We start from the raw sequence: 16962 nt of genomic DNA, 5'->3' as shown, positions 1-16962 counted from the left end.
TTCTTTTCAATATAAACATCTACTTCCATGTCTGGCACTTGAACATTGTCTTTACTGCCTGTGTGTTCAACAATTACGTCTGCAGTTAGTGTTTTGACATTGTAGGCCTTTGCTATAAGAATAGTGTTCAATGCAGCGTCAACTAACAAGTGACCACGAACTGCTCTGGAAACAGCTTTGCCTGTCAGCATATGGCGTACAGCAGCGTTACCTGCATACACAACTTCTAGAAGCTCTTCCAATCCTGAACTTGCCATGAGGTGTCCAATACTGCCTAGAAAACTCATTTCCATGTGGAACCCACCGAGTCGGAGAACTATGCTCTTCAGATCACTGCTAGTTGGTTGAGACTGTATAATGGTCAAGGGCTTACAGTAATGGGGTTGGTCAAATGTGAGGATGGGAGTTACATTCTGCTGTTTTGCTTGAGCTGATATGAACTTCATAGTAGAATAAATACAGGATGGATCACCAAGGGTGTAGATAAATCATTGGTAGAAACGTGACAGACGATTGTCCAGTGTATGGCCCATGATGAAGCATTTGCATCATACCTGACCATGCTGGTCTAGGGTGTGAAGCAGTAAAGATGTCTTCCACAGCATATCTAGTTGTGAAGTAGGATCTTCTACTAATCTGTAAGTAAGTGGCAGATATGTTAACGGTGTGGTTGTCGGTGAGATCTTGAAAAATTCAATGTTGATGCGGCCTACTTTTGCAATCTCGTCGGTGGTTAACGTGAGCTCTTGAAATAGGTTTATATGATGTATTTGATCGAGGTGTAACAGCAGCAATAATTCCCATCCCATGAAAGGTTCCTGTGCCATCTATTGTTAATACATTATGATCTACATTGTCAGCAACAAATTGAACATGACTTTCTTGTGGATTACCTGACAAGTCATTTCCAAGAGAAACTGCTGCATTTCGCTCATATCGAAGTACTTCATTGTATGAACACGCAAAACCATATTTGTGTGTTTATCAAGAACTTTGATGCAAAGTGGTGGTGCATCTGTACACCTAAGCCAAATTGGAGTGGTGTTAGCATGGCTCTTGGTCGTATTGCCTGCATAATAGCTTGTCCTATTGCAGAAAGCTTTAAGACAACATTTCTACCGGCAAACATGGCTTGCAAGAATACCTGCAATGTCTCTGGATCCACAGCGCAATCGACACTTTCAATCATGTCTAAGGTTGGATAAACATCTGTATGAGGATCAATGGACTTAACATCACTCTCTATGAGTTTAGCTGCAGTTTTGATGATTCTCAGCTTCTCATCTTTAGTATTTTCTTGTTGCTTCTTTTTATGGAATTCATGAAGGATTGACATCGCTGTTTGCCGCAATGTAACTACACACGATTTTTTAGTTAGTGTTGTCATCATAAGTCTCTGACCAAAATGCTGTTGTAATACTGTTTTCATATAACGAGTACTGTACGGTGATTCTGATTTTTTTAGATAGTCACTCATCACAAGAACAAGGTCATTGATAGTAATAAGTTCATCATCGTGTTCTTCCAAATAGTCTACCACTTTCAAAAATGCTTCTGTTCTCTACTTTGAATCTGGCCTTCCTGTTTTTGCCTGTTTTGGTTTATGCTCTGTAGATTTTTCAGGTAATTTTTTCCTGTTCTAAAGGTGCTGCTGCACTGCTGATGGTACACTGCATCCGCAGCATGCAGGTCATTAACTGATGCTAGTCTGCTCATGATTGCTTCAGCCCACTCATCTTTCCTAGAATTGCATACTTGGACAACACTGTTTTGAAAATCCTCTATTCTCACTGGATATACTTCAAAGCCTCTTTTTTTCCCTTTATCGCACTAGACAAATTGTCCGCAAAACAAACATGTCGTTTTTTAAATGGCCCTGGTCATTAAATCTCTTCCACGCTGTACAGTAGGCTTGCTCGATTCACTCCACTGCCTTTGTTGTTAAGACAACACTCTTCTTTCCATCTGAGATGGTTTCATCACACAAACAACATTTATTCATTTATGTAATGCTTTGAAATATTATCAAAAGGGAAGAGGAGTTCTACGGCCTACAGAATGTAACTAGAGTTTCGACATAAAATGACAAACTTCTTAATCATCCCTGATATTCTTTTACACATCTGATTGTACAAAGACATGTCATTACCTACCTTGATTATTTACTTTTTAGATTCTATAAAAGTTATAGTATAATGTATACATTAATAGGCCTACATACATGCACAGTGGATTTAAAATTAAGTATGGCATCAAAGGGACGCCATTGAAAAAAATAAACAACATAAAGAAAAATCAGACAAATAGGTCTGATATGAGTTAAAAACACTTAAATATGTTAATGGGCAATCTGAATGTCAAAATATGTAAAATCATTGAATGTTGGTGGTCATATTGCATTTATGATGTTTAATAACATCCTAAACATGCTTATACCACCTACCAAGACGTCAGAAAAAACAAATTTAGTCATATTATATGTATTAATATTCATAAAACAAGCAGAAAATAGGATTTATGTACGTATTTGGCAGCTATTTAAAAATATGCAAAATAATATGCAAATGAATATGCAAATTAACCAGTCCTAAATCATTGTACCCTTTTTCAAATGAAAGCCCATGTGTCAATGCCCTGCTCTGCAACTTTAAGACATTCAAATAGGTTGTCTACAAGTCAAAATATGTCAAAATATTGATTTTTGGCGGCCATTTTGGATTTATGCAAATTAGACGTCTTTCCCCCATTGGGATATTTTGGGACTTTTAGTATGGTGTTCTGGGAACCTCAAAGAAATGCATTGCGGTGAAAAAAATTCTGTTGCAATTTGTTCCAAGTTTGGCTAAATTTTGGGCTAAAATGACTGGACTACTTAGGTAGTGCATTGTTTCTCTCTTTTTATCATAATTTACCATAAAATGTACATTTAAGACAAGGAATGACCTGGTTTAATGTTTTTAAAGTAATATAATGCATTATTTTTACAAAACGTCACAAATTGTAGGGAATGGGTCTGATTTTATTACCTTTCACTGTACAGTTTTTATTAAAATTATACATATATAATGTATCAGGAATTGTACTTAATAAACAGGATCGACGTATAGCACACATGCCGTACCATGCACTTAATCATACAGAAAGAGACACTTATAATGCGCGTCAGAGGCTACTATCTTACCTTGGAAATAGCTTGCGTGAAGCTTCAGGCTTTAAAGAGAAACAAGGTAAGAAATATTGTCATTTGTGTGATTACTATGTGCTTTATTTGGTACACAACTCAAATCATGACCAAGATGATTTTTACGTGGCAAAAAGTAATACTGAAAAGGTTTATTTCAAAAAACAATGTGTGTGTTGCTGTGTGGCAGGTAAAAGTGATGTCATCAAATAATTTATACAGTACTGACTTTGAGGTGATAAATTTACATGTATGTATAAAGGGAAATTGTAAGAAAATGCTCTCTCTGGACACACAAGTACATGCAAACGGTTGCTATACATTTAATTGAGCTATTAAGCAAAACAAAAAACCCTACAGAAACATGTAAGAAGCATTTATCATAGATTACACTAATTCGGCTTTGTAATATCTTTACAGTATTTTTTTCCAATTTTTAGGTTAAATGCAATAATATGATGTTTTGGCTGCATGTAAATGTTTTTATCGTTTTATTCCGTCATGTTAGCTACTCGACAGCGAATATAATTTTCTCATGATGAATAAAGAGGCAAGATGTGCTACTTGTGAACCTTAATGATTCTACAGTAAATAATTATAAGGAATATATTGTAGAGCTTTATTATAGTGGCTTTCTGGTAACAAAGCCACTGGTATAAATGGCTTAGATTGTAAATTGGTAAAATTGGCCGCACCAGTGATTTGTGATACAATTGCTTATATCTGTAATTTATCTTTGTTTTCTTCAATCTTTCCATCTGAATGGAAGAAAGCAAAAGTAACTCCAGTATTCAAAGATGGTGATAAAAACGACCCAAGCAATTATAGACCAATCTCTGTGCTGCCAATTATTTCCAAAATAATTGAACGAGCAGTTCATGATCAACTGTATAGTTTTTAACTGCTAATAATATTATTAATGCATCTCAATCAGGGTTTAGAAAAAAACCATTCTACTGACACTACATTAATAGACGTGTCTGACTATATACTAAATAATTTGAATGATGGTAAGGCTACAGCAGCAATATTCCTGGATCTTAAGAAAGCTTTTGATACAGTTGATCATGAACTCCTGGTAAATAAACTCAAATGTTATGGAGTCAGTAATAATGAACTAGATTGGTTTATATCATATTTAAGAAACAGATCCCAAGTTGTAAATATTAACACTTCTCAATCTGATTTTATGAATATAAATATTTGTATACCACAGGGCTCAATTTTAGGTCCTCTTTTGTTTATTATTCATGTTAACTCCCTACCAGATATTATGCCATGCAAATGTGTTATGTATGCAGATGACACCACTATTCTTTGTAATTCTTCTGACCCAGTCACTCTTCGATACGAGCTAAATGCCTATTTAAATACAATTGCTAATTGATTTAAAACTAATAAACTAACATTGAACATCAAAAAGACAAAACTTATGATTTTTGGGACAAACCACATTCTTCCTAAATTTAAAGATATTTCAATATCTTATAATGGAGATATTATTAAACGAGTTGACTCTTTTAAATATCTTGGGGTCACATTTGATCCGCAATTAAATTGGAATGATCACATAAGCAAGGTATCCTCAAATGTTTCAAAACGTATTGGTGTCATCCGGCGTGTAAAAATGTTTTCTTCCGTCATATACGCTTAAAATGTTAGCGAACGCTCTTGTTTTTCCTCTTTTTTATTATTGTTGTTGTGTATGGTCTAATTGTAATGTTCAAAATACTAATTGTTTACAAGTACTCATGAATAGATTAGGTAGAATTTTGCTTTCTGTTGATATTAAGACCTCAATTGATTTTATTTTAAATAACCTTGGCTGGAATAGACTAAATGTACTCTGGAATGAAAAATTGTTATTAATGACTTTCAAGTGTTTAAAAGGGTGTGCTCCTCCATATTTGAACTCAAAATTGACTTTTAATAACACTACCCATTCTAAAGGCACACAGAGCCAGCCATAACAATTTAGTTGTCCCCACCTGGAACATTTGTCAAGGCAAAAAAACCTTTACTTATCGTTCATCTAAAAGCTGGAATGAACTTCCAAATGAATTAAAAATTAACTTTAAAGATTTTTCAATAACTTCATTCCAAAATACAATTAGTACTCAACATTTTTAACTGAATTTTTTGTTTTCTAATATTGATTGCTATTTTTAATGTATATTTCAATTACTCTTTGTCTTTATTTTATTATGTTTGTTATATTTTCAATTACTGTACCACTTTGGAAATCAGTGCACTAGTACTGAAAGTGCTTGCAGAATAAAGAAAGAATAAATAAATAATAAATAAATAAATACAATATGCTATGTTCAAAATCAGCATGGTTACTGTAATATGATACTTTATATTGGTTGATTTTATTCTCACAGGCACTAATCCAAGCAGATGTTTAGGTTCAGACATCCAGCATATGAAAGAAAAGGTTGAACATTCATGTGAGGACAATACAAAAGAGCTGACTAGACAAGTTATGTTTAATTCAGTAATCAAAGATAATGATGGTCATGAACACCTTTTAGTAGACAGAGATGAAGATGAAATCATAAGGTATAACATTTAGATGTTTACCATTTATAAAGATCAGGATGCTAACTAATGGAAAAAAAAGTGGCTAGTCCTACATTAAACAAGAGCAAAAGAATAATATCCCTTTCACACCAAAAGCAAAACTCCAGAGTTGACTCCCCGATGTTTTGGTGTGAAAGGTAAAATCAAATAACTCTTGAGTTCAAAACACCAGGGTTGAACAGCTGAACGTTCTCCGGAGGGCGAACCAGGACGGTTGGTGTGAAAGGTACCAACAACAAACAAGAGGTCATCCTCACACAATCAATCATTGCTTTAGTTTTATTTCAAAATACTTTAAATATTTGTAAAAAAAATATAGCGGGTCTAAAAAATAATAACTAGTATTAATAAAACATTATATGACTTCTGAGTCATAAATAATTATTAAATTAAAAATATTAAAAATTAAAATGATTCTAATGATCGTTGCTATGTAAACAAACAAAATAGAGGGAGGTATTTACAATTTTATTTTATAAACTTCGGTGTGGCTAGGTTGGTGTGAATGAGGTATCTCCGGAGGAGATTCTCGACGTTTCGAATGGTCACAAACCCTGGGGTGTCTCCGATGATCACTGCATAGTTTTGGTGTGAAAGAGGTACAACAAATTGCCATTACATCATATAAATAAATATTTTATAATAATTTAAAATCTAACAAATATTTGGCTTGCTTCCTTATTATCATTATTATTATTGCTTTCTTTGGATATATTTTTTAGATTTTTTAAAGAACATGTTCGGTTATTTTACAGAAAGCCTTTGTTCAAGCACTGTTATGAGTGCGGTCGTTCACTAGGTATAAGACTGTCTGCATGCTCACGCTGTAAGAAAGTTTTTTACTGCAGCAAGGCCTGTAAGTTTAAAGCTTGGAATATGCGGCACAAAGAGGAATGCGTTAAAATCGGAGGTAACATTTATTTTTTGCATTATATATAATTTACAAACACAATGTGCGGTTATGGTATGTTTTTTATGTTTGTTCTTTTACTATACCAGTCAATGTTTTGATTTAGTCTGTAAACTAGAGACTTGTACATAAAGTCAAAACTATTAGCAGACCACAAATGTCAGAAGAATGAGGTAGGTCATATTTGGCTAAATGAGGCGTGTGGGTATGTTTTTAATCTACCAATAAAAACAATGTAGTCTTGTTTTCAAAATAATGTATGTTGTAGGAAATGAAATATAAATTATGGGAGCGTTGTTATCTAGTGCATGACTGCCAAATAAAATGCTAATGACAGCTAGCAGGGCTGGGCAGGTTGTGGGAATTATGAATATTATTTTCGCATAAGATTCATTTTTGTTATTGGTTTGAAATCCCATCAAATGATTACCAAACTACCTAGGCCTAAGAAAACCCTAACCCTTGTCACCAAGCAAAAGAGGCGGGTTGATGTCTGTCCATTGTTGAGACATAACATAGCACTTGTGCGTCATCTTGGTTATTAAATCTCAGAAATGTTACAATATTTTCGGTGAGTAGCCAATTGCATGCGAATGAAAATAGTCAACCGAATATATTCAGTATACTGTATTTCTATATATTCAGTATACTGAATGTATTCAGTATACTGATCTCTAGTCCTCGCGTATCATCCTATGAATAAGAAATTTATTAACATTGTCCGCGATAACTTTTCGATTTTGACTGAAGATAAATCCGCTACAAAAGAACCACCCATGATAGCTTACAGACGAGATCAAAGCATTAAAAACACTTTAGTTAAATCTAAATTACAAAAAAAAGCTAATGAATCAACAGGAACATTCAAATGTAATAGAAATGGATGTTCGACATGTAATTACGTTTCATGTTCAAACAAAATAGTAGGATCTTCACATATCATATTACTTGCACCACTAGAAATCTAGTTTATTGTATTTCGTGTACTAAATGTAATATGCTATATATTGGTAAAACTAAACGCAGGTTAGGTGATAGATTTGTAGAACATTTAAGTATTAAACTAAAGACTCCCGTGTTACCTGTAGCCACCCATTTTTGTAATAATGAGCATTCCCTTTCGGATATTACAATTTCTGGTGTTAAGGTATGTAATGGTTCTGAGACATCTTGTAGAATCTTGAAGAAAGAATTTATTTATTTTATTTATTAACAATATTTAACCAGGGTGGCCCAATCAGTCAAAAAGACTGGTCTCCCTTGGAGCCCTGGGTACAATAGTACATTTTAAACTAAAATATAAAAATAACAGTAACACAATAGAACTTAAACTACAGTAATGCCTTAAAGTTACTTTTGAAAACAATTAAATTACTTGACGATTTAGTTTCTTCACTTAATGTGTTAAAGATCATCACCTTTCCACTTAAATGAATGCTTATAGTACTCTGTTCTACATTTTTCCAGGGAAAGTGATTTGCTACTATTTCTTGTAAAATGATCATGATTTTCATTAGAAAATTTAAAATATAATTTAAGGTATTCAAGTACATCTTCATTTAAACACTTAAACACTAAAGATGATCGTTTGAGATCAAATATATCATAAAGGTTTAACCAACCAAGTGATGTGAACATATCTTTAGAAGGTGTGAGGAAATGTGCATTTAATATTAATCTTGCTCCACGTTTTTTAAGTTTAGTAAGTTTGTCAAGATTATTATCAAAATGTTTAGACCATACAGTACTGCAGTATTCAAAATGCGGTTGAACAAGAGAAAGATAAAGTTGATTTAAAGTTGACTGATCAATAAAAGGTTTTACACGTTTAAGGATGGAAAGAGTTGCAAATACCTTCTTGGATACAGATTTCACATGGTCATGCCAAGTTAACTGGTCATCAATAACTACACCAAGACATTTAAATGTATTAACTCATTAACTAACTAATTCATAATTATTAGGTGATCATTTAGAATAAAATGATCACCTATTGTTATTGTACAAAATCTTTATTGTTGTTTTTGTTATTAGTTATAACTCCTTGTAACTGTATGTAATGTAACGTATGGCACGCCTTAATTGTCAAAAAGGGTGTATACATGTGCCTATCGTATCGCCTGAATAGACGTGCGTATTCACACAGCCGATTTATGACTTATGGAGGGATTAGTTTAGTTGTTTTAATTAAAGTTCTTTCTACACAACTTACTTTATTTTATAGTGGGGGGGGGGGGGGGGTGGGCGTGGGGAGGGGTTGTAGGGCTCAGTAGGAAGCCGACGAATGATAGTAAAATATTGATAGAGCAACTCCATGCAAATCAAAATATGATTGTTTTTGTTGATTGCTTGCGTGTAGCTTAACTGAGAAAGTGACATTTCAAAGGTAACATATTTATGGTAGAAATTACTTTAGTTAAAACTAGGGCCTACTTAAACTAATCCCTCCACGATAAGTCTTACATCTATTCAGGCGATAAGCACATGTATACACTCTTTTGACAATTAAGGCGTGTCATACATTATTAACAATATTGACGATTCTGGCGGCCGAAATGAACAATACATATTTTTCCTTTTTGGCGTTTCATGATTTTGGGCGTTCCATAGCCGGTATGCACTGTGACCTGCAGCATTACTACCATAATTATTTATTAAGTATAAAATTATAAAAGAATAATTGTTAAGTTTGGCACTCTTGCCCCTACCGGCATAAATGTACAATTTAGATCTTTTAAACATTAATTTTCCTAGAGACATTCATATATTAACGATTATCCACATTGAAGTTTTTGTCTTTGTTTTAAATTTCCTGCTTTATAAGCAACCATTTCTGCTTTGTACCCCATGGAGGAAATTCCTCCATGGTACCCCAAAGCTTTTGGAGGCATGCCTTTATAACTATGCCTTTTGTTTGTTAACATCTTTTATTATGTAATTTTGTGACTTATATGTTATCCTTTGTTACAATTCTCTTCACCTGATGATGGGCTATGCCCGAAACATGTCGTACAAATAAACTTATATTGAGGCAGTTTTAACTTTTTTTTATATATATATATATACACGATCATCATACTATTCATTTGACATTCAAATACAGTCTATCTCGAAAAGAAGCTCATACTATCACCTTTTCGAGGTTTTACGGTATTCCATTTAAAAATGTATGTTATTTCCTCTGTCAAACTATTAAAACTTTTAGCCAATCAGAAGGTTCCATCATCATTGAATTTATGGTAACACCCAGCACAATGTTTACCAATTTTATGTACTACATACAATTTAAGTCCATTAATCATTTAATATAATTAATATTATTAATTACGCCTATCAGGTCAAAGTTCAGAATAATAATTTGGAAATTTTTGCATTAAAGATGTATTGTCCCCCTGAAAAAATAATTCTTAAAACAATTTTTTTTTAATATTCCATTTTAATGTAACATAATAGCTATCCACTTTGACCAAAAATTGGATCGAAAAAAAAATGTATTTACCTGAGAAAAATGTAATTTAAAGCAAAAAATGGTCAAATTGGCTGCCAGCCAATGGATTTTTGGCTGAATTTACCATTTATTTTGTCATTTTATAAGTGAAAACATTTTTTTTTTTCGTTTTTTTTTCTATGGAAGTGATTAACTTGATTAAAACTACAAAATAACATATTCAAAGTCTGATTTAATTAATCTTCATTTTTCATGTTTTTGGGGGACAATACATCTTTAAGTGTCATATATATTGTAGACAAAATTAGGTGCATTTAAGACGAACATAAATTAAATTAATTAAAAATCGTATAAATGTCATAGGTCATAAATTGTATTTCTGGTCATTTTATGTGAAAATGTTTCATTACTACAAATATAGATTTAAACTAGACATGAAACTCGTCACTTTGACGAGTTAGTTATCCGCACGACAGATGCCACGTGCACGTCATACGTCATCGTTATGTTAAAAACTATAATAAGAGGTGGTCCTGTATTTTCGCCTATGCTACAATGTATTATTATACAGTATACTGTGTATACAAGGAGACATTAATTCTACATGATACAGAGGGCGGCAAACAACAATTTGCTCACATTAGAGCCTATGCTGGTGTACATTGTACTACTGTATATTATGACATATTAACTGCCTTTAATTCAAATATTTAACATGATGACGTCATCAAAATAAAACACAAAGATAGCAATTTCTGAAGAAAATTACTTCAGCAACAACATATTAACGTGTAGAAGAAATTTGAATACGTAAAATGTTGGTGCGCGCACATTTAAATGTGATGAACTCTGACGCAGACGATGAAAATTTGAACTTTTTAATTAAACTTGTCATATGATGACGTCACAACATCCGATTGGCGAAAAGTTCACATGATTTCGTATCTACAATCCAATCTCATGCGAAAGAAAGTTGATTGACCTAGACAATATTAAAATGTAGGAGAAAAAGGAATACAGATAAGCGTGATGCGGTCCATTGAATGTGATGAGCAATAACGAAAGAGACAAAAATCCTATATTTTACATTCGTGTGGCCATACGATGACGTCACAATGTTTTTTTAGCCTTATCGATGAATGATCCGATATTTACAACTCATCAACTTCTAGATTTTGTAATAAAAATAAACTTTAGAAACTATGACTGTGACATTATTTTGACGATTTTTTAAGCTTTTTAAAAAAAAACGTGCACGAATTGTCTAATTCAACGTGTTTGATGGCGTTATTTAAACTGGAAAAGGTCTAAATTGTTTTCAAAATTACTAAGAAAGGCTTGAAAAATATAATTCAAGAGAAAAAAGTATATTTTTAACGCTACGTGTGGACCGTGTGCGTAAAAAATTGCGCGCCCGTGGGAATTTTTGACATGCTCAAAATGACAAGAAACGCGTAAAAAGTTGATTAAAAATTAATTTTGCGCATTTTGAAATTTTAAATGCGCATGTGCGCGTAACTTCTTGTGAAACATGCCATTTTTAATCCATAGAAAGTTTGCCCTTGATATGACTTAAATTTTCAGTAAGTTTTAATACAAAATGACTTTTATTTTTTATCCTATGATCAATCATTGAAATTCATAAAATCGCGCGTAAGTCGCGTTGCGCAACTATGACGTCATTCAAAAATAGGAGGTGCACAACTTCATGTAAATGCCCATATGTTGTCAAAGTTATGAAATGTTATGTTTACACATTTTAGAGAATTGCGACTCACAAAAAGGAAGGAAGGAAGAAGAACTAGACATGAAACTCGTCACTTTGACGAGTTAGTTATCCGCACGACAAACGCCACGTGCACGTCATACGTTGGAATATTGCACACAGAGAAAGATTATGGCATTATGACCTGAACTGAAGAATATGATGTTGTTATTGCTGAATTCTGTTATTTTGTGTCGTAGTATACACAGTATAATCTGTATACATATCACAGACAGTGTAGAATAGGTGAAATTACGAGACCCGCTATTTATTCCAATTTTTAACATATTGACGGTATCAAAAAGAAAACGCAAATTGACATATAAAGATAACTATTTTAGAAGATAATTATCTAAATAATTACATTAATACAAATTTGATGACTTTTTGAATTCAACTGGCCATATGATGACGTCATGACATCAGATATACAAAATTTGAATATAATTTCATATCTACAATTCAACAACTTCTATAATAAGTTTTAATCAAGCACGTCACATTTTATTCTGACGAGCTATAACAGATTCAAATTTACTGTAAAAATGAAAATAAGTGAACCACATTATTTACATTTTTAGACATGATGACGTCATAAAAATTAAAATATTTTTAACTCATGCGAAAAACAGTTGATTGACGTAGACAATATTAAAATCTCGGGGGAAATGGAATACGTATAAGCGAGATGCGCTCTGTTGAATGTAATGAGCAATAACGAAAGAGACAAAAATCCTATATTTTACATTCGTGTGGCCATATGATGACGTCATAATATCCGAGAGGTAAAAATTCTGCATGAATTCATATCTACAGTTTATCTTCTTACATAATAAGTTAAAAAAATTGGGGGTCACCTTCGATCCTGAAGAGCTATAATAGATTCAAAATTGGCATCATTTTGACAATATTTTATAACTTTTTCAACTAAAACGCGCGCAAATTGTCTAAATAAACGTGCTCGTATGACGTCATTTTAATTTTAAATGATGTCAATCTTTTTTAAAATGACTATAGGAAAGGCTGTAAAATCATGATTCAAGAGAAAAAAACATGATTTTCATGCTCTGCGCGCATCTTATGCGTAAATTTTTTCCCGCGCGTGGGAATTTTTGACATGCTCAAAATGTCATGATCAGCGTAAAAAGCTTGATTAGAAATTAATTTTGCGTATTTTGAAATTTTAAATGTGCGTGCGCGCGCGCGTAACTTCTTGTGAAACATGCCATTTTTAATCCATAGAAAGTTTGCCCTTGATATGACTTAAATTTTCACTAAGGTTCATGAAAGAATATTTGTTGGTTCTATAGTTCTATGATCAGTTATAGAAATTCATAAAATCGTGCGTAACTTACGCAACGCGGCTCTGACATCGTCGAAAAGCTTGGCTGCACATCTACACTTCAATGTCAATCTTTTTACCAAGTTATACAAAGTTAAGTTCACAAGCAATAGGGGATATGCTGTAGACAAAAATCCGGGAAAGAAAGAAGAACTAGACATGAAACTCCTCACTTTGACGAGTTAGTTATCCGCCCAACAAACGCCACGTGCATGTCATACGTAGGAATATTGCACACAGAAAAAGATTATGACATTATGACCTGAACTGAAGAATATGATATGTTGTTAGTAACTGAATGCTGTATATTTTGTGTCATATACTATTTACAGTATACATAATATATAATCTGTATACATATTACATACAGTAGAGTAGGTGAAATTACGGGTCCCGCCATTTATTCCAATTTTTAACATGGTGACGGTATCAAAATGAAACACTAATATAGCAATTTCGAAAGGAAATTATCTCAGCAACAACATATTATCGTGTAGAAGAAATTTGACTACGTAAAATATAGATGCGCGCTCTTTTAAATGTGATGAACTATAACGCAAAATACGACTTTTTTTATTCAACTGGCCATATGATGACGTCACAACATCTGATTGGCAAAATATTCACGTAAACTCATATCTACAATCCAATAGCTTCCAGAAAACGTTTTAATCATGATTATCACTTTTTATTTTGACGAGCTATAAGAGATTGAAATTTACTGTAAAGATGAAAATAAGTGACCCACGTTATTTACATTTTTAGACATGATGACGTCATAAAAATTTAATTATTTTTAACTTATGCGAAAGATAGTTGATTGACGTAGACAATATTAAAATCTTGAGGGAAATGGAATACGTATAAGCGAGATGCGCTCTGTTGAATATGATGAGCAATAACGAAAGAGACAAAAATCCTATATTTTACATACGTGTGGCCATAAAAATTCTGCATAAATTCATATCTACAATTTATCATCTTACATAATAAGTTAAAAAAATTGGGGTAACCTTTGATCCTGAAGAGCTATAATAGATTCAAATTAGGCATAATTTTGACAATATTTTATAAATTTTTCAACTAAAACGTGCGCAAATGGTCTAAATCAACGTGTTCGTATGACGTCATTTTAATTTGAAATGATGTAAATATTTTTTTTAATGACTAGGAAAGGCTGTAAAATCATTATTCAAGAGAAAAACACATGATTTTCATGCTCCGTGCGCACCTAACGTGTAAAATTTTTCGCGTGCGTAGGAATTTTTGACATGCTCAAAATGTCATGATCAGCGTAGAAAATTGATTAGAAATTAATTTTGCGCATTTTAAAATTTTAAATGCACGTGCGCGCGTAACTTCTTGTAAAACATGCTATTTTTAATCCATAGAAAGTTTTCCTGTGATATGACTTAAATTTTCACTAAGTGTCAATAAAAAATGACTTTTATTTTTTATCCTATTGTCAATCATTGAAATTCATAAAATCGTGCGTAAGTCATGTTGCGCAACTCTGACGTCATTCAAAAATAGGAGGTGCACAAGTTCACGTAAATGTCGATATGTTGACAAAGTTACGATATGTTCTGTTTTCACGTTTTAGAGAAACACGACGCACAAAAATGACAGAAGGAAAGAAGCATAATACAGAAGAAACTAGACATGAAACTCGTCACTTTGACGAGTTAGTTATCCGCACCACGACAAACGCCACGTTCACATCATACGTTGGAATATTGCACACAGATAAAGATTATGGCATTATGACAAGAACTGAAGAATATGATATGCTGTTAGTGCTGAATTTTGTCAATTTTGTGTCATATAGCATATACATGCAAACAGTATAATCTGTATACATATTACATACAGTGTAGAATAGGTGAAATTACGGGACCCGCCATTTATTCCAATTTTTAAAGACCCCTTCCCTGCAATTTTGGACGTTTTTTGGAAAATAATACATATATATCACTTTAAAAACATTAAACCATGTCATTCCTTGTCTTAAATGTACGTTTTATGGTAAATTATGATAAAAAGTGAGAAACAATGCACTACCTAAGTAGCTCGCGGCGATCGACCTCTCGTGGACGGTCTTAGGCCTAGCCTAGCTAGGCTTAGTTTTGTAGGCCTAGCTGGTAAACATCGGTAACGTACGAACATCATACGCTAGCTATATACCTAGCCTGACGTTGTATAGTTGCTGCATTAATTGTCTTTCTATTTTTGCCAGACTCCGTTGATACAAATTGGGGAAAACCCGGTATTTTCGCTGAAAAGTTAGGAGTCTTCCATTTGTTTTAGCCGGCACGATCGATCGAAAAGTGGGCGAATTACAGGTGAAAAACAAAAATATCAATCCGCGCGCAATGCATTTTGGGATTTATAGCGGGCCGCTATAATTATTAGAATCGACTTATTTTTCACATTTTTAACCGTTTAAAGACGAAAAAAGTTATCGCAATAGGACCATATAGTATTATTTTTACATTAAATATAGTTTGTGATCTTAAATTAGAAGGGGGCTTTAACATGGCGACGGTATCAAAATGAAACACTTGGATAGCAATTTCAGAAGGAAATTATCTCAGGAACAACATATTAACGTGTAGAAGAAATTTGAATACATAAAATATAGATGCGCACCCTTTTAAATGTGATGAACTATTACGCAAAATATGAAAATTTGACCTTTTTAATTAAACTTGTCATATGATGACGTCACAACATCTGATTGACAAAATGTTCACATGAATTCGTATCTACAATCCAATAGCTTCCAGAAAACGTTTTAATCGTGATTATCACATTTTATTCTTACGAGCTATAACAGATTAAAATTTACTGTAAAGATAAAATTAATGACCCACGTAATTTCAATTTTTAGGCATGATGACGTTATAAAAATTAAAATATTTTTAACTCATGCGAAAGAAAATTGATTGACCTAGATAATATTAAAATCTCGGAGAAAATGGAAGACGGATAAGCGTGATGCGCTCCATTGAATGTGATGAGCAATAACGAAAGAGACAAAAATCCTATTTTTTACATTTGTGTGGCCATACGATGACGTCACAACATCCGTAAGGAAAAAATTTTGCATGAAATCATATCTACAACATATCTGCTTACATAATAAGTTAAAAAACTCGGGGGTAACGGTTGATCCTGAGGAGCTATAATAGATTCAAAATAGGCATAATTTTGACAATATTTTGTAACTTTTGCAACTAAAACGCATGCAAATGGTCTAAATCAACGTGTACGTATGACGTCATTTTAATTTGAAATGATGTCAATCTTTTTAAAAATGACTAGGAAAGGCTGGAAAATCACAATTTAATAGAAAAAAACATGATTTTCATGCTGCGTGCGCACTGCACGCGTAAAATTGTTCGCGCGCGCGGGAAATTTTGACATGCGCAAAATGTCATGAATGGCGTAAAAAGTTGATTAGAAATTAATTTTGCGCATTTTAAAATTTTAAATGCGCGTGCGCGCGTAACTTCTTGTAAAACACGCCATTTTTAGTTAACTAAAAGTTTGCCCTTGATATGACTTAAATTTTCATAAAGGGTAAAAAAAAAATTACTCTTGGTTTTTAAGCTATGATCAATCATAAAAAATCATAAAATCGCGCGTAAGTCACGTTGCGCAACTCTGACGTCATTCAAAATAGGAGGTGCACAACTTCACGTAAATGCCCATGTGTTGACAAAGTTATGAA

The 16962-nt window shown here is 33.0% G+C and overlaps 1 protein-coding gene across 3 annotated transcripts in view; it reads left to right on the top strand.

Moving 5' to 3' along the window:
* Window positions 1–16962, top strand: part of LOC144843747 (ankyrin repeat and MYND domain-containing protein 1-like) — a 116493-nt gene that overhangs the window by 93979 nt on the left and 5552 nt on the right. For 2 of the 3 annotated variants that reach the window (XM_078700673.1, XM_078700672.1), the window contains exons 13-15: window positions 3095–3227; window positions 5566–5743; window positions 6520–6674. In XM_078700673.1, the coding sequence (XP_078556799.1) occupies window positions 3095–3227; window positions 5566–5743; window positions 6520–6674 (466 nt within the window). Of the gene's footprint in view, window positions 1–3094; window positions 3432–3689; window positions 3739–5565; window positions 5744–6519; window positions 6675–16962 lie in introns of those variants that run through there. The other variant, XM_078700675.1, reaches the window with a different exon arrangement.

This window comes from Antedon bifida, chromosome 5, assembly GCF_963402885.1.
Source record: "Antedon bifida chromosome 5, ecAntBifi1.1, whole genome shotgun sequence".
In the NCBI taxonomy this organism is placed as follows: Eukaryota; Metazoa; Echinodermata; class Crinoidea; order Comatulida; family Antedonidae; genus Antedon; species Antedon bifida.
The sequence above is the reverse complement of the archived record's forward strand: the minus strand, read 5'-3'. Positions and strand labels throughout refer to the sequence as shown.